This window comes from Martes martes, assembly GCF_963455335.1.
Source record: "Martes martes genome assembly, chromosome: 6".
Taxonomy (NCBI): domain Eukaryota; kingdom Metazoa; phylum Chordata; class Mammalia; order Carnivora; family Mustelidae; genus Martes; species Martes martes.
Genome location: NC_137893.1, coordinates 24728265 through 24747497, shown reverse-complemented (window position 1 = coordinate 24747497; position 19233 = coordinate 24728265). Strand labels below are relative to the sequence as shown.

Genomic DNA, 19233 nt, shown 5'->3' with positions numbered 1-19233 from the left:
AAAAAGGAAACTTAGTCTTTTGTGGATAAGACAGAGGAATGGGACTCTGAGGGATTAGAGTACGGTAATGTGAATTCAAATATGTAAAACAACTACTCTTACAGAATGTTTGGTAGCGGGTTTATTTTGGGCAGAAAAGCAATCTCAAGGACTCAGTATTTGGTTTAGTCTTTTTAATAAGTAGTTCTGAAAAAAAATGGAAAGCTATATGCAAAAGACTGAAACTGGACCACTTTCTTTCCTTTTTTTTTTTTTTTTAAAGATTTTATTTATTTATTTGACAGAGAGAGAGATCACAAGAAGGCAGAGAGGCAGGCAGAGAGAGGGAGAAGCAGGCTCCCCGCTGAGCAGAGAGCCCGATGCGGGGCTCGATCTCAGGACCCTGAGATCATGACCTGAGCTGAAGGCAGCGGCTTAATCCACTGAGCCACCTAGGCACCCCTGGACCACTTTCTTATACCATAAATAAAAATAACACTGAAATGGATTAAAGACCTAAATGTGAAACATAAAATCATAAAACTCCTAGAAGAAAACATAGGCAGTAATTTCTTTCACATTGGCTTTAGTAACATTTTTCTAGATATGTCTCCTCAGACAAGGGAAACAAAAGCAAAAATAAACTACTGGGGCTATGCCAAAATAAAGACCTTTTGCACAGTGAAGAAAACCATCAACAAAACAAAAAGGCAGCCTACTGAATGGGAGAAGATATTTGCAAATAATATATCCAAAAGGGGTCAAGATCCAAAATATATAAAGAACTTATTAAAAAACCCAAATAATCTGGGGGCGCCTGGGTGGCTCAGTGGGTTGGGGCCTCTGCCTTCAGCTCAGGTCATGATCCCAGGGTCCTGGGATCGAGCCCCGCATCGGGCTCTCTGCTCACCGGGGAGCCTGCTTCTTCCTCTCTCTCTGCCTGCCTCTCTGCCTACTTGTGGTCTCTGTCTGTCAAATGAATAAATAAAATCTTTAAAAAAAAAAAAAAAAAAAACCCAAATAATCTGATTAAAATTGGGCAGAGGACCTGAACAGACATTTTCCAAAGAAGACACCCAGATGGCCAACAGACATGAGAAGACGGTCAACACTAATCATCAGGAAAATGCAAATCAAAACCCCAATGAGATATCACCTTACACCAGTCAGAATGGCTACTATCAAAAAGACAAGAAATAAAAGTGTTGGTAGGGGTGTGGAGAAAAAGGAACCCTTGTGCACTGCTGGTGGGAATGTCAATTGGTGCAACCACTATGGAAAACAGTAGGAGGGTTCCTCAAAAAAACTGATAATAGAAATACCATATTATCCAGTAACTCCACTACTGGGTATCTTTTGAAAATATATACACACCCCTGTGTTTACTGCAACATTACTTACAATAGCCAAGATACAAAAGCAACTCAAGTGTCCATCGACAGATGACTGGATAAAGATGTGGTATGTATACACGCACACACACATTCACACAGGAATATTACTCAGCTACAAAAAAGAATGAGATCTTGCCATTTGTGACAACATAGATGGACCTACAGGGTATTATGCTAAAGTGAAATAAGTCAGACAGAGAAAGACAAATACCATATGATTTCACAAATACCATATGATTTCATTTAATATAGAATCTAAAAAATGAAACAAATAAGCAAACATACACCAGGAACAGACCCACAGATTCAAAGAACAAACTGATGGTTGTCTTAGGGGAGGAGGATTGGGGGATGGGCAAAATGGAGAAGGGGATTGGGAGATACAGGTTTCCAGTTATGAAATGTATAATAGGTCACGGAAATAAGAGGTACAACATGGGGAATATGATCAGTGGCATCATAATAGTGTTGTATGATGACAGATGGTAGCTACATTTGTGTTGAGCATAGCATAACATATAGACTTGTCAAATCACCATGTCCTACATCTAACAATGTAACATTGTGTGTCAACTTATTTCTTTTTTTTTTTTAAGATTTTTTAAAAATTTATTTGAGAGAGAAAGAGAGCACAAGCAGAGGGAGAGGCAGAGGGAGAGAGAGAGAAAGGGAGAAGGGGACTCCTTCCTGAGCAGGGAGATCGACATGGGACTTGATCCCAGGAACCTGGGATCACCACCAGAGCCAAAGGCAGACACTTAACCAACTCAGCCACCCAGACACCCAGTCAACTATATTTCAATAAAAAAAGAAGAACAAAAAACAACCCCAGTTTGGTTTCTTTCCTTTATCACAGTTCTATGGATTACCTGAATGAAGACGGAGAAGAAATATGTACTAGATTTTAATTTTCAGATGTCATATAGCCAAGAGAGAAAGCTAACACATGGATAGCATCAAAATCTTAATGGTTTTCACATATTGAGAAAAGACTGATACTCGTGAGATACAATGTACAGGGATAATTGTATAGTTCTACATTTAGGTTTCAAAAATTCATTGTACAAGTGTGAACCTCAGTTTGGCAGTGACTTATAAAGAAGTGGTGAGAATCTTTGGTAACCACATTTTTTTTTTTAAGATTTTATTTATTTATTTGACAGATGGAGATCACAAGTAGGCAGAGAGGCAGGCAGAGAGAGAGGAGGAAGCAGGCTCCCTGCTGAGCAGAGAGCCCGATGCGGGGCTCGATCCCAGGACCCTGAGATCATGACCTGAGCCGAAGGCAGAGGCTTTAACCCACTGAGCCACCCAGGCGCCCCCCACATTCTTTATATAAGCCAAGATGGTGATATAGATTAAAGAAAAAAAAAAAAAAAAAGCCCAAACACAAACTTTGGCAGCATCAACAGAGGTACATATCCAAAACACAGGCAGGAATGGTCAGGCTGTACTGTTTGATGGTCAATTTGTGGTTCGAAAACTATGTTCTGCCCTGGGTGCCACGGCCACATATCAAGATGGGCATTCAGGGTAGCCTGGCTCCACTATTAGGATGAAGAAGTATTTGAAAACACGCACCTAAGGAATGTTTAACCTGGGGGAAAGGATTACAGGAGGAGATGAAAGTCATCTTCCAGCATCTGAAGTAATGAAATGGAAGATGGAACAGTCCTGTTCTGTAAGCTCGAGGAGGCAGAACGAAGAGCAAGAAGGTGAAATTTCTGGGAAGCAGACTTCAACGACAAATAAGAGAGAGCTTTCAAACAACTAGAGTTGTCTAACAAGAGAACAATAATAATTATTATTTTTTAAAAATATTTTATTTATAAATAAATAAATAAATAACAGAGATCCCAAGTAGGCAGAGAGGCAGGTGGAGAGAGAGGAGGAAGCAGGCTCCCTGCCGAGCAGAGAGCCTGATGCGGGCCTGATGCGGGGCTCCATCTCAGGACCCTGGGATCATGACCTGAGCCGAAGGCAGAGGCTTTAACCCACTGAGCCACCCGGGCGCCCCTACATCATAGATTTTAAGAAATGCATTAAGTCAAATAGCTTTGGATAAAACTCTATTTACAGAGATGACAGAAAATTGAAGCCATTGTTGTATTAACCACGCACCTCTATCACAATATATACATTTTTAAAAACCATAACTAAAAATGCCATATGGCTGCAGAACAAATGTCAGTAAGATCTGGAAATGGAAAATTTCCACATTTCTATTAAGAAAAAGGCCATAAATATTTTAATTGATTAGGTATATTCTTCAGGTCATACTTTTTATTTTTTAAACTAAGGCCCGGAATAAGGCTCAGATATCATCACCTCCATTTTTTAAGTCATAAAACTAACATATTTTTACTTGACTCCTTAATAGTGAAAACTTATTTTTACCAAAAATCTCAACCAAAGATTCTGACTGCAGTAATGGTACCTGCCGTTTCACACAATCACAGGACATCATTACCTCATGTCATTTTCACCATACTTCATTATTTTTTTAAAGATTATTTATTTATTTGCCAGGGGTGGGGTGGGGAGAGAGAGCAAGAGAGGGAGCGTGCACACAAGCAGGGGGAGCGGAAGGCAGAGGGAGAAGCAGGCTTCCCAGTGAGTGAGGAGCCCAATGTGGGACTCAATCCCAGGACCCTGGGATCACAGCAGAGCTGAAGGCAGCCACTTAACCAACAGAGCTATCCAGGCGTCCCATTTTCACTATTTTTTAAAACCAATCTTGGGGGCCACCTGGGTGGCTCAATTGGTTAAGCGTTCGACTCTTGATTTCCGCTCAGGTCATGATCTCAGGGTTGTGAGACTGAGTCGCTGTGTTGGGCTCTGTGCTGGTTGTGGAGCCTGCTTGGGATTCTCTCTTTCCCTCTCCTACTGCCCCCACCCTCACCTCATGCACATGCCCTCTCTCTCTCTCAAAAAAAAATTAAATAAAAGCAATCGCAGGGTTCATCATACTACATTTAAGTCATTGGATGGGGAACCTGGGTGGCTCAGTTGGTTGGGCGCCCCACTCTTGATTTTGCTGGGGTCATGATCTTGGGGTCATGGGATCAGGCTCTGGGTGGGTTTCTGCACTCAGTAGGGTGTCTGCTTGGGGATCCTCCCCTCCCTTGCCTCTCCCCTGCTTGTGGTCGGTCGCTCTCTCTTTCTCTAAATAAATCAATCTTGGGGAAAAAAAGTCTTGAATAAAGGATTAATGAGTTCAAATTGACAAATGTAATTTAGCCCATGCTTTAACACTTTTCCGTTCTCTTATAAAACATCAGAGTATTTTTTGTTTTGTAAAATAGTCCGGAAAACTCCCATGATATGTATTAAGCTTTACAATACTTTTTAAATAAGTTCTATGTATTCTTTTGCAGAATTCAGATCATTTTGTATAATTGTATGAGCATGAGTGACACACATGGCATCGGTTACCCCGCTCTTCTTTTCCCTTGCTGAGTCTTGGGACCTGAAGCCCGTGGAGATGGGAGATAAGAGAAGAGGTATGCTCTGGGAGGGACAAAACGCTGCTATTTCCACATAGGGCAGTCTTTCAAGAACCCAGAGCAGAAACCCCCAGATGAAGCCTTTTTTTAATCCAATAAGGGGATGAGGTGTTCTCCTCCTAAGACTGGTTAATCCATTTCTGCTGTTTCGTAATATGAAAAACAACTGTAGAGAGGCAATGAGCAAACGTTAGTAGGGAAACTCTGGACCTGGACATGTGTGATCTTGGGCTAGGCAACTTCTCTAAGCCCTCACCTGTAAAACTGGAAAGATCATATCATACCACATGAAGTTATTAAGAAGAACAAATAAGATGATGTGTGGCAATAAGATGACGTCCTGGGTGGGCCAGTGAGATTTGTTTCAGAGCTCATTTCAAGACACGACGACTTAGCGGAGCATATTTATGAGTCTGTGCTGTGGACTACTATCCACAAATGTCATAACTAAACAGCTCTTTTCATACAAATGATCACATCTGAATATATACATCCCTATTATATGTACAAATAATCCAAAACCATACATTCATATATACATATGTATAGAGTTCAGTATCCCTACATATACATGTATATGTATGTATTTAGAGGTATTTTCATGTAGCTAAAAACATTTTACTGACATACTCAAAACTGACCTAAATTGTTGACTCCTTGGCTGAGAATTCAGGCAAGGTAGTGCTTCCTCCTCAGGGCACCTGGGTGGCTCAGTCGGTTGGACGTCTGCCTTCAGCTCAGTTCATGATCCCGGGAACCTGGGATCAAGACCCATGTTGGACTCCCTGCTCATCAGGGAGCCTGCTCTGCTTCTCCCTCTTCCTCTGCCCCTCCCCTGACTTGTGTGCTCACTCTGTCTCAAATAAATAAAAATAAAATCTTTAAAAAAAAAAAGTAGTGCTTGATCCTTAAGAAAGACAGGTCAACTTGTATGCAGCTCAGGGTAGGAGCCGATGTACCTGATTCCAAAATGTAATTAAATGGACCAAAATGTGCAATTTATTTATTTATTTTTAAAAGATTTATTTTACTTGAGAGAGAGAGTGCGTGCACTGGCGGGGGGTAGTGGGAACGGTACAGGGAGTAAGAATCTCAAGCGGACTCCCCCTCGAGTGCAGAGCCTTATGTGGGCCTCGATCCCACCACCCTGAGATGGCCTGAGCCAAAACCAAGAGTCAGATTCTTAAGCAACTGAGCCACCAAGGCACTAAGATGGACCACAATGTAGAATTTAATTCTTAGTTTTTAAACTTCCATTGGCATTTCATTGGAATTTGAGGTTAGTAATATGGAATTACATTAAATTGAGGCTTAAATTGCATAGGAGAGCAATCATGTCTTCTGAAGAAAAATTTAACTATTTATAAATAATCTCAGATTTATCCGTATTCTGATTCAAAAATAATTTTTTATTTTTAGTATCATATTCCAAAGAGGAGCTTAATTATACACATTGAAATTCAAAAAGCAAAACATATCATAGGTTGTAGACTGCCACAACGAGTCACTCTTTGCCTGTAGCTTTTTTTAGGAGTGAATCAATACTAAACTCTGTAATCTCATGACGAATACTATGCTGGTTATTTAATTAAAAAGAATATTGTGGGATGAGAGCAATCACGTCATGTAGGTATGTGACAGTCCTGGGGGTTATTTGTGGAACACATAAACTACGTGTATACATTTCTTACGTATCCATTTCTTAAATCCTCCTCATGTCTCAATTTTTCATCTGCTTTAGCATTTGGATGCTGGTAACTGGGGATCACTTGCCTCAAAACTACTATCACTACCACTGCTGTCTACATGACCCTAGATTCCTAACATCCTAACTTGTATCCTGATACAACATGAGCTCAAAACACATTTAAGACTTCCATCACTGAAGTGCAAGTTCAACAACAGAAAAACTCTATGTACTGAGAGTTACAATGGTGACATTATCTTCCAGGCACGTTACATCAGAATGGGGGCAAATGCAGGAACCAGCGTACAGGGTGAAGAAGTTACTGTCTGTGCCATGTAACTATCGTCATACCTGTGGGACGAACACTTCTTCCAGAAGGAGATCTCTACGATACAGAGTTACAGAAGGTGTATTTGTTAACATAGATCCTTGCCTCCCTCAAGAGAATGGTAACGAGAAGTCATTTTAAATGTTTATATCCATAAACCTTTCTTTGAAGAGCGAAGAATGCTTGCCAGTTTAAAAAAAATCCCAATAATGATTGCACTAGATCAGGAAACATAAATCGTAAGACAGTCATTTACTAGAAAATCACTATTTCTGAGACAAGAACAATGTTGGATTATAGAGTGAGGCATCCCGTCTCCCAGATGTTCATAAAACCAGAGCCTGCACTCAAATTCTCCCTTGCTAGTTTCATAGTAGGTCTAAGCCCCCCTGAGAAGCAGTATGGTGGCAAAGAGTAGATCCTGTGCAGTCAGCGAACCTGGACAGAATCATGACTCTGTGAGATAGAAACGGTGTGGACACTGTGAGGTTATTTGATCTCTTCTCCATAAAACGAAGGGATTCAAAGATAGAATTCGAAAGAGCCATCTGATCAAAGTGTTTCGTGTGTCTTGAGCAGAGTGCACAATGAGAGACGTGTAGGCATCGCACAGAAATCATAGCACGTAGAAAGGCCTACAATCTTTTTTAAGAGGTGCACACAAATCTTTTTAGCTGAATCCAAGATAAAGGTGAGTGTAACTGCCTTAGACCCAGGGCTGGGAGACCTTCTACAGGGGGCACCATCGCACTATGCAGGAATCTGTCTTTAGCGGTCCACCTCCGGCTTTGTTATGATCTGGTGAATAGATGAGATCTTTCATCAAGCCAGCAAGTCAAAGATTTGTGGGAAAGAGACAGGACCCACTTGCCCAAAAGCTTTCGTAGCATCTTACACATCACTAGCCAATGCTGCAGTTCTTGTCATCTCTACTGTTATCTCAGTAATTCTGTTTGAAAAAGGAGGTGGCACTGCCACCTTGCCATTTCAGGAAAGGCAGTTCAGCTCCTCCAGGATCAGTGCTCTCCCTGATGGGGCAAGTGGGGAAATGTGAGGGAATGGCTTCACATGTGCCAACGAAACAGATTATAGCTTTCTGATACCGATCATGCTGAAAACATGAAAACCTTCAATTCTGTATAAAACCAGGCTGTAGGATGAGTGTCTGAGTTTGGAAGTATCAGTCTAGGTAATGACAAAGACCTGTTACTTACTGAAAGTAAGGTCTACGTGGGGTCTACGTGGGGGTGTCTCCCTTTTCTTTCTCTTCAAGAACGTAATTTTGGAAAGCCCGTGCCTTGCCACTGTTTTTAGACAAGGAAAGGGAATGGTATTTCCTTCAATCTACTTAAAACAGTTTCAGTGGACTAAACAGGCTCCTCTAGGGGACAGAAGGCTCTATCCTCCACATAAAGGCATATAGGCACGTCCTGTGCACAGGTGGCTCCTGATGCCACTAACTGGGAGCAGTAATTGAATCCAGCTCTCCCACTGTGCAGAGCAGTCACCCACAGAACCAGCCTGGAGGGCATTTTTAGTTGGCTTTCTAGACGATTCAAAAGGTTACCCCAAGTGAATCTTTGTTTCAACCCAGGGAGTGCAAAGCATGGAGGATGTAACCATCTGATTACAAATATACTTGGGAGGGAAAAAGAACAAAGGCAGAGCCAAATACACCTTATGAATGAAAAGAACAGAATCGAGGCACAAACATTTGGTTTATCTTAGGTTATTCACTCATTCTATTCTATTCTAATCCAACGACTATTTATCTGGTACCTAGTATGTGTGCCAGGCACTGTGTTAGGCCCTCAGAGTACAGTGGTGAGCAAAACCGGACACGATTCCAGGCTTACAACTAAAAACTGGTCTTCACCAACAATCTAAGTCTGTCGTAGCTTCCTGATGAATGACAGATATTATGTAGCTATGTAATTTTTTAGATGTCAGCAATTCAAAATGGTAATTTTAAGATTGAGAGAGACTGTCTCACTAAATATTATTATTGTGAACTAATTTCTCAGTTTACATATAAAATTAGAAACCCGAGATCAACTAGCTAGGAATATAAGATTTGAAGAAAGAAAAGATTTGCAACTATGTAGAGAACTGAATTCAAATAATATCAATAGTATTTGGGTTAACAATGGAGAGAATGGCACGTTTTATGATGTCACAAAGAGGCTTATTATTGATAGAATTTAATAATATTATTCACGATTCACAGGGGAACAGAGATTATGACCATCAAGTCTGTTGATGCCACTGAGGTGTGTGGGATTGCTAACACCTCAGAGAACAAGAATCTAATTTTAAAATAACATTAAGAAATTAGAGGAATAGATCATCAAAGCAAGATGATAGTCACTGGGGATAAATGCAAAATAACATACTCAGAGACTTAAGGAGGAAAAAACTAGCTTGATGACTAGGGATGAATGCATGTCCAAAGGGCAACTGTTTTGCAAAAAGACTTGAGGGTTCATAGTAAGGCATGCCTCTGGTTCAAGATACTAAATATGGTATATGGAGCCCAACATGGGGCTTTGAACTCATGACCCTGAGATCAAGGCCTGAGCAGAGATCAAGAGTGGGACTTGTATAACTGACAGAACCACCCAGGTGCTCCTAGAATTTATTTTATTTTTAAAAAAGAATTTATTTATTTATTTAAGAGAGAGAGAGCACAAGCAGGAGGAGGGTCAAAGGGAGAAGCAGGCTCTCTGCTGAGCAGGGAGCCTGATGTGGGACTCGATCCCAGGACCCTGATATCATGACCTGAGCCGAAGGCAGATGCTTAACAGACTGAACCACCCAGGCATCCCTTTTTATCTGGTTTTTAAGGAAACAAGGGGTGGAGGTGGGGTTTCAAGCTTTCAGATGGCAGTCTTGGCAGTCCCTTCTAGCACCTATCCCTGTGCTGTGGTTAGGTCATCAGATCAACACCCGCAAGGCCTGCTCAGTGCTAGGTTTCCGTTTTCCTCAATTGTCTTCCATCACTTCAACCACTACAGGAGGCCTAGCACAGAAACTCGCAGTGTACAAAAATGACATTTTCCAACCATGTATTTCTGCCTATTGCCACAGAAGCAGACATGCAATTTTTTAGGAGTCTAAAATTAAATTCTGGTTATGTCACTAAACACATGATTTCAGGCAAGTTACTTGTCAATTCCCCGCAGCTCAGGTCAAAATTCTAAATCATGTGTGAGTCCACATTTCAAAACCAGAAATCTTAAAAAGAAAATGTATTTATTTGGGGCACCTGGGCGGCTCAGCTGTTAAGCGTCTGTCTTAGGCTCTGGTCATGATCCCAAGGTCGTGGGATAGAGCCTGGCATTGGGCTCCCTGCTCTGCAAGGAGTCTGCTTCTTCCTCTCCCACTCCCTCTGCTATGTTCCCTCTCTTGCTGTGTCTCTCTCTGTCAAATAAATAAATAAAATCTTATTTAAAAAAAAGGAAATGTATTTATTTTATTTTATTTTATTTTTAAAGATTTTATTTATTTATTTGACAGACGGAGATCACAAGTAGGCAGAGAGGCAGGCAGAGAGAGAGGAGGAAGCAGTCTCCATGCTGAGCAGAGAGCCCAATGCAGGGCTCGATCCCAGGACGCCGGGATCGTGACCTGAGCCGAAGGCAGAGGCTTTAACCCACTGAGCCACCCAGGCGCCCCAGGAAATGTATTTATTTTAAAACATGCTGAAATGTTATCACCTTAATGCCCATATTTATATTTTTAATGCTTTCTTCCAGTCTTTATCAAAATTTTACATAGCTGCACCCATATCAGCATGGTATTTGGATTTTCTTCATTAAACACTATGATAAACACCTCATTTAATTGGACCACAAGTCCTTTATGAGAAAAGATGGGAGAAAATGACCATGCTTCTATACAGTGTCTGTTACCATGAAAACAGAAATCCTAAATGTAAAGACAACTTCAGGAGGTTAGAGGAAACGAGAGGTTTAGTACATCCAATGATGCCGTATGGACCACTCTACCAAAGGAGCTAATGTGAAGTCCCAGGGTAGGAGAAGCAGCATCTGCCCAAGAAAGGGGTATGCGGAAGAGAAAACACAGTAACATCTGGTCTCTCAATGTGCCAATGTGAAAAATTCTCAGAGCCAGTTAGCTAGGGTTATGAGAGAGAACGAGCAGGCAAAAACCGTCTGCCAAAAAAAAAAAAAAAAAAAAAAAAAAGGAAAAAAAATTCTGGCTTTGTCAGTAAAGAAAGGACAATAATATTTACAGAAAATTTTCTATACTCAAGCTTCAAAAAAGTAGAATTTTGGACTCAGTGTGCAGCAAAATGGTGGAAGCAATTTATGGATAATAAAAGAAAAAAAAAAGACTAACAGGGGCAAACCTTGGAAAGGAGAACCATGACATGAGAGGAAAGTCTCTTTTTTCTTCTTGAAGGGAAGCGATGATATGCAAGCAAATGCAAATGTCTGCGGACAACCCTGTTTGCTGGTGGGAAGAGAATTTTAATGTGTACCCTATGCAAATGCATTTTATAATAAAACAGAATGTGCGAGGCCTTCTGAGGGCGGGGAGGGAGGAGAAGAGCGGCTCTGGACACCGAGCCTGAGTGTGGTGGGACACAGCCAGAAGCTCGTGCTTCTCCGCAACCCCGATCAGACCCCAGCGGAGAGGGCACGTCAAAACCCCACTCCTTTAAAAATAATCTCTCTCTTACGTTCAACTGAGGACTGGATGCGTAATGAATTAACACCTGCAAGATCTTTCTTTTCCCCGTGTTTAACCTTGAGCAACTCTATGCTTAGAGCAAACCTCAGGAGGAAGACATGAAAAAAAGCAACTCTCTCTTCTGTACTGCGTCAAGGGGAAAATTATTAGGAACTGCCCAGGAGAAGACTAGAGAGGACTGTAAAGAAAGCTCCTGTAAGCCATTTAGAGTCTTTGCGTCAAAATTAGCATGAAGGTCAACGAATCCCCCCCACTTCAAGGCCTGGTCCAGAGTCTTGTGAAGGAGTGAGCCCGTGGCCGGCAAAGCGCATGACTAAGTCTGGTTTTGACCACCTAGGTGCTCTTTATTCCTATCTGGGTATCTGCAGCCATTATTATTATTATTATTTTTAAAGATTTTATTTATTTATTTGACAGACAGAGATCACAAGTAGGCAGAGAGGCAGGCAGAGAGAGAGAGGGAAGCAGCCTCCCCGCTGAGCAGTGAGCCCGATGCGGGGCTCGATCCCAGGACCCTGAGATCATGACCTGAGCCGAAGGCAGAGGTTTTAACCCACTGAACCACCCAGGCGCCCCCATCTGCAGCAATTATTAAAAAGAAACTGGGAGAGAAGTCTGCATCTCTAGGCGGGAGAGATTTAAGCAGCCATTTTGGAAGTGTTAAAAAATTAAAATTGTAGAAAGCCGAACCATAGGTGCCATGTTTTGCCTGAAGTGGTAAAAATACCATCTGCCTCAGTCTTTTAGCAGCAGGCTTGTTTCGAGGAGCAGTAGGGCTGAACTGCAGGCATACGCTCAGCTCCAGCTGGGGAAAATACACAGACGTTTGTAGATGTTTTTCTAAGCAAGAGGAGTCAACATATTCGTTTTCTTTCCGACATATATATGTTACCATAGCAAACCAAGCATGAGTGGGGTCCGAGAAGCTTCTCCATCAGTCCCAACAAGCACCCATGAATTCTTAACAGTTCAATAGGTGGCACTCTTTCCTCTAGCTCCGCACTGAATCGGCTGAGCTTGACCAGGCCGGAAGCCCTGGGAGCATGGAATGGAATCTGAGATACACCCCCAGGGGGCTGCAGACCCATCGCAGTAATTAAGATCCCCATCGCATTGTGCATATGAGCTCAAGTGTTAGCACCAGCTTTCTGGGTCATACTCACGTCAGATAATTATATTCTGTCTTCTAGAACTTCCTCAGTTTTAACTAGGGAAGGAAGACATTCCTCGTTGTTCTATTTTAGAAGCTACTGTGTGGAATTGCCCTACAGTGACACAGCCGCCCCAGTCCTTGCCCCGACTCCAGGTGGATGAGTTTCCACGATAGGTAGAGTGCGCCCCTTAGTGTGTTAACCACCTGATAGAGGGGGGCGAGATGTAATGAATGAATAGTTGTCGAGTACTTTGGTATCTTAAGATGAAAGGCACTGTGGGGGTGTAAAGCATTCATCTCCACACTCTATCGCACCAGGCACTCAATTCAAAAGTAATTCCATTTCTTATCTGAGTGACTGAGTACAGACCACAGTTTTGCAGAAAGCGACAGTCTCAAGATTCCGCCGAAACTGCTTTGGAAACGACCACCTCTTCCATCTCTCCCTTTACCTCCTCGTCCTGCTAAGACCCACAGAATCTGAGAGATGGCAGGTGAGGCTGCAGAGCACACGGCCAAAATAATTTTCCATGGCCCTTGAAATCGGATTTTTCAGATAAAATTTGGTTTTGGGGTAAATACCACTTGGAAGTAACAAAATCTCCAGCCATGAATACATTTCATGATGATCTCCAGAAATGGCTGCTGAGTTTTCCAGATGTAGTTTTTACAGATAACTCCCACAAGGGCAGCCCTGAGCTGCTAAGCATGGGGCCTCCATCGGTCAGCACGAGCACCATGATCATGCCAAACAGAGAGGAAGAGACCTGGGGTCCTGATACGTATTACTACGGCCCACAGTCCAGTACACGGAGACAATATCATAAACTGCATTCTGCAGGCACCTCCCCCATACGTGGAAGGGATGGATATAATCTCTTTTTCCCCATGTTACTTGGGTGTAGGTCTGTGTAAGGATGATAAATCTAGATTAATTGCCTAGATCGAGTACACGGTCCTAAAGTTTCAGAACTGTTCCACATATTCCAGAGGGCTGGGTTCTGTTTACCGGCATGAGAAATATTGTCACTAGGCACTTCGGGAGGCAACCTCAGGGCTACTGACCGTTGAGATGGACTGTGTTACATAGTCAGTGTACTCTTAAAATAGTTCACTGAAGTCTACAATACTCCATTCCAGACCTCCCAGAACCACCTGCCCTTCTAGAATAACACTAACGCAACTCACGTGCATGCATTCGCCAAGCCCTCCTACAAAGAAGCCTATGCTGGGTGTAGATGATGTGACCATGAACGAGGCCCTGCCTCTGGAGCTCTGTTGTTTCAGCGAAAGAGAAAAAGCAGAAACAATCAACTCAGTGAAAATGATAATTTTAGATGACTATAAATGTTAAGAAAAAATAGAGAAAGGGGGGGGTGGCTACTCTATTATTATTTTTTAAAGATTATTTATTTATTTGAGAGAGAGAGAGAGAGCAAGAGAGTGCACACAGAGTGAGTGAGAACACGAGCTGGGAGGAGAGGCAGAGGGAGAAGAAGCAGACTCACCGCTGAACAGGGAGCCCGATGTGGGACTCGATCCCAGGACCCTGAGATCATGACCTGAGCCAAAGGCAGAGGCTTAACCTCCATCTCAACTAAGATGGAGTCACTCAGGTGCCCCTGAGGAGGCTACTTTAGATAGGGAGGTCTGGGGGCACCTGGGTGGCTCAGTGGGTTAAAGCCTCTGCCTTCGGCTCAGGTCATGATCCCAGGGTCCTGGGATTGAGCCCCGCATCGGGCTCTCTGCTCGGCAGGGAGCCTGCTTCCCCCTCTCTCTCTGCCTACTTGTGATCTCTGTCTGCCAAATAAATAAAATCTTAAAAAAAAAAAATAGACAGGGAGGTCTGAGTTGAAGAAGCATGTGATGGCAAGGCCTACATCAGTCTTGCTCATGGTGCACAGCACCTTGCACATATTAACTGTCCAATACATAGTGGCTGGGTGGACAAAGTGGAAGAGGGAATGAATCTGGACCTCAGGTCTACAAGATAAGAATGCCCACCCCCTTCTCCCCCCGCCGCAAGAAGAATGTCTCCTCTTGAATTTGGAATGGGCCCGAAGAACTGACTAGCGCTTATCTCAACTGCTTGCTTTCTATGAAGGCAACCAAAGGAAGACCAGAGAGGTTAAGTGATTATCAAATTTTGCAGTGAGTTGGTGGCCGAGCCTCTGCTTGGCCCAGGGGTGTTTTCTATCTGTGCATCATATTTTTTCCTTTCTCTTAACTTCTTCAATTGTCATGTGCCTCTGCAATAAAAAATCCTGCAGGAGTTCTCTGAGTCATGAATAAACATCAATTATCAACACTCTACTGCCAAATTGTGCTGACTTTTCCTGACTTTTTTGGTTACCTTTCTTTTACTGTCACAGGGAAATCTCAGCCTTTATCTCCAAGATAGTATATTACAGTCTTCCCCAGTTTTTTTTTAAAGATTTTATTTATTTATTTGACAGAGACAGACATGGCAAGAGAGGGAACACAGCAGGGGGAGTGGGAGAGGGAGAAGCAGGCTTCCCACCGACCAGGGAGCCTGATGCGGGGCTCGATCCCAGGACCCTGGGATCATGACCTGAGCGGAAGGCAGACGCTTTACCGTCTGAGCCACCCGGGCGTCTCCCCCAACAATCTTTTTAACCCTGTTGATATCCATGATGTGTATCAAAAGCATCCTTCCTCTCTGAGAGAAAAGAACCCTATACCAGATTTTCTCCTGAAACGAACTTCATGCATCTTCTCTTTTCTTACTCTTCTATTTTCGACATTCATCCATTCCCTCCATGCCTTCCTCCCTCATTCAGTCACTCACCGTTTACCATGTGCCAAACGCTAGGCTAACCAGCAAGTATACAAAGACAAATAAGACACTATCCCTGCCCTCAGAGAGTTCATAGTGTGTGGTCTGTCCCATAAATGGGGCATCATAATATTAGAGTAAGTACGATGCCTGAGAGATGCATGGTGTATTAAAGAATGAAGGAAAGCACTTAATCCAGCCTGGGGAACCAGGGAGGACTACCTGTAGGAGATGATCCTAACTGAAGCCTTACATAAAGAACCGGGGTAGCTGATAAAGGGGGAAGGGCATTTCAAGCAGAGGGGACAGCTTGAGTCAAGGCATAGAAAACAGAAACAGTATGTTTTGTGTGATCTGGTGCTGCTGGAGCACAGAGTGGGAAGAGATGACACTGGAGAGTCCCTCTAGGTGGTGAAATCATCTGGCAAGCTTTGAATTTGCATTATAAATGACATGAGCCAATGATAGGTTTCCAGCAGGAGCGTCAAACTGTCAGGTTTATGATTTAGATAGACATTCCAGCTAGTAACGGACTTGTGGTGACAAAGTCACGAAGACCAGTCAGTAGGCTTTCCAGTCAGAAACTCAACGTAAATAATGGAAGACAGATCAAGGGGGGGTTGGATTTAAGAGAATGTAGGATACCAAAATGGCGTGACTTGGTAAAGAACCTGGGGGTGAGGCAGTAGGAGCTGTCAAGGGCACTTCTAAGATTCTCACAGGGTTGACTGGTGGGATGACAGGGCCAACATCAGGAGAGAGAATAAGTTAAAAGGCCAAGAGATACAACATGAGTGGACACTGATGTAAACCATGGACTTTGGGTACTGATGATATGTTGTGTAGCTTCTCTAACAAATATGTCACTGTCCTGCAGATTACTGATAATAGGAGAGGCCATGTGTGTGTGTAGGGTCAGGGGATATGGTAACTCTTGATACTTTCTGCCCAATTTTGCTGTGAACTAAAACTTCTCTAAAAAATAAGGTATTTCTAAGACTGCCTGACTGGCTCAGTTACAAAAGCATGCAACTTTTGATCTTGAGGTCATGAGTTTGAACCCCACACTGGGTGTAGAGATTACTTAAATAAATAAAACTTTAAAAAAAAAAAAAAAGACCAGAGATGTCATGCAAGATGGTGAGTTCACTTTAAGCTGCCTGTGGGAGACCCAGGAGGACATGTCCATGGCCCGAGTTCAGGTACGTTAAGGCTCAAGTAGACATCTAAGAAGAGTGATGCGTATGGAGGCCCGCAGTTTAGAGGTGCTCTTATCTAGTTTTTCAGAAAGGAAGCAAAAGTTTGTGAGACAGAGAGAAGGAGGGACTGCATCTCAGTCAAGGGAAAGAGAGCAAAGGCACGAAGCCATGGGCGGACACCCCGTGGGCCGTCAGGAGAGCACAAGGTTCCAGATCAGCCCCGAGAGATCACGGTGGGTTTCAGCTGTCCCACTGCGAGCACAGCCCTTACAGCTCATATTTCTTCCTCCTTGTCTTCGAGTGCAGGTGTGCTCACACCCGGGAGACTCCTGATTGCTGCATAGACCAGACGGTCAGCACGTTCCTTTGGCCAAGCAGCTGTACACGTCCCACGCTCCCGCTACAACGTTCCATTTGTCCCTGGTGGGACACAGAACGTGACCCAAGTGTGTTCAGAGGCTTGCACTGGCGCACTGCCATCTGAACCACCACAGCCGTTTCTAAACAAGGCCGTGTGTCGGAACGATCTGTGGAGCCTTTTTTCAAATACTTCCTCCCTGCCCCTGCCTTGCTCTCTCCACCAGGGGATTTTGATCTTGGTGAACAACGGTGTGATGCTGCACTTAGCCATGTGTTTTCAAAAGCTCCAGAGATGATGTGAAAACTACTACCTTTAGGAGTCTAAGTTGGCTCTGTGTGGTCCTTTTCACCTATTATCTAATGGCACTAAAAAGCCAAAGATGCCAAAGGCATCTTTCCAGCAATGGTGAGTGACCTTCTCCACTTTGTTTTTCCTCATTGCACTTCCCAGAACATGACTCTATATGATGCATCCATTTAGTTGTTTATTAGTTATCTATCTCCCACATTGGACTGTAAATGTCCCAAAAGAAAACACTTCATCTGGCTTACTGTTGTAGTCTCATTACCACCAGTGTCTAGATGAAGTAGGCACTGGGTAAGGACACTTACCTGCGAACATCTGTTACTTAACAGGGAACGTCCCTCAACTTTGAAAGGGATGATTCTCTTCTGACCTTTCAAATATAAACAAAAACCACACACCAGACTGGAATGAATTAAACTGTACAGTATGTATAAAATCTGCTTACCTTAGCATAGTCTAATCTTCCTTTCTCTTGAGCCTAAAGTAGAAAGAGAGGGAAATTAATTTGTTAGTTCTTTAAAAATTATTTAGTGCTTCTATAACTTGTACTTCTCCAAGAATAAAGGTCGACCCTCTCTCCCTTGGTCCCCTACCATGTATCTCTTTATACATCTACACAGTTGTATCTCTACACAACTATATATATAAAACACTTCTAAACACACTGAAAAGTTGAAAGAACAGGAGAGTAAGCACATGTATACACTCTATCTAGACATGGCAGTGGCGGACGTCATGACTCTTCACCCCGTCACGCTTCAGCACACACCTTGTAAGCATAGAACGTCTCAGACATGACCACATGACTGCTACCCAATGTTAAAAACTAACGATAATTCCATATTATCTGACATACAATCCATATTCAAATTTCTCTTATTGTCCCAAGAATATCTTTTATAGCTTCCCCTCCCCAAACAGGATTAATCAAGATTCACACACTGCACAGAGTTTTTGTATCTCAGAGGTTAGTCTTTTTTTTTTTTTAATTTTTAAAAGATTTTATTTATTTGACAGATAGAGAGTACAAGTAGGCAGAGCAGCAGGCAGAGGGAGAGGGGGAAGCAGATTGCCCGCTGAGCAGGGAGCCTGACATGAGGCTTGATCCCAAGACCCTGGGATCATGACCCGAGCCGAAGTCAGCTGCTTACCCGACTGAGCCACCCAGGCGTCCCTCAGAGGTTAGTCTTTTAAATCTAGACTGGACCCTTCTCATCTCCCAAGAAGTAAAAATAAAAACTATTAATTTTCCCATGAAAATCATTGACTTTTTAAAATCTTATTTTATTCTTATTTTTTAAAGATTTTATTTATTTATTTGACACAGAGAGAGACAGTGCAAGCAGGAACACAGGCAGGGGGAGTGGGAGAGGGAGAAGCAGACTCCCCGCTGAGCAGGGAGCCAGATGCGGGGCTTGATCCCAGGATCCCGGGATCATGACCTGAGCCAAAGGTAGATGCTTAACAACTGAGCCACCCAGGTGCCCCTTGATTTTATTTTTAAGTAATGCCTACACCCAATGTGGGGCTCAGACCCACAACGCTGAGATCGAGAATTGCGTGCTCCCCTGGCTGAGTCAGCCAGACACCCTGAAAATCTGACTTTTTTGATTTGCCGTATTATTTTTTCACTGTCATTTAACTCGTCCCTGTTTTGCTAGCAAACTGAAAGCTAGGTCCAAAAAAGCTTGTTTAAATGTTTCTGCCATGAGTACTTTATACAAAATATTACGTACTTAATACTGTATCAATTCAGGAGGCGCGAACTGTTAGGCGGTCCCACTCTTAGTAAAGCAATGAATTTGAT

General features: G+C 42.9%; 1 protein-coding gene across 5 annotated transcripts in view; it reads right to left on the bottom strand.

Annotated features, from left to right (window-relative positions):
* Nucleotides 1-19233, bottom strand: part of PDSS2 (decaprenyl diphosphate synthase subunit 2) — a 270703-nt gene that overhangs the window by 21311 nt on the left and 230159 nt on the right. For all 5 annotated transcript variants that reach the window (XM_080805612.1, XM_080805613.1, XM_080805611.1 and 2 more), the window contains exon 7: nucleotides 17872-17904. In XM_080805612.1, the coding sequence (XP_080661738.1) occupies nucleotides 17872-17904 (33 nt within the window). The remainder of the gene's footprint in view (nucleotides 1-17871; nucleotides 17905-19233) is intronic.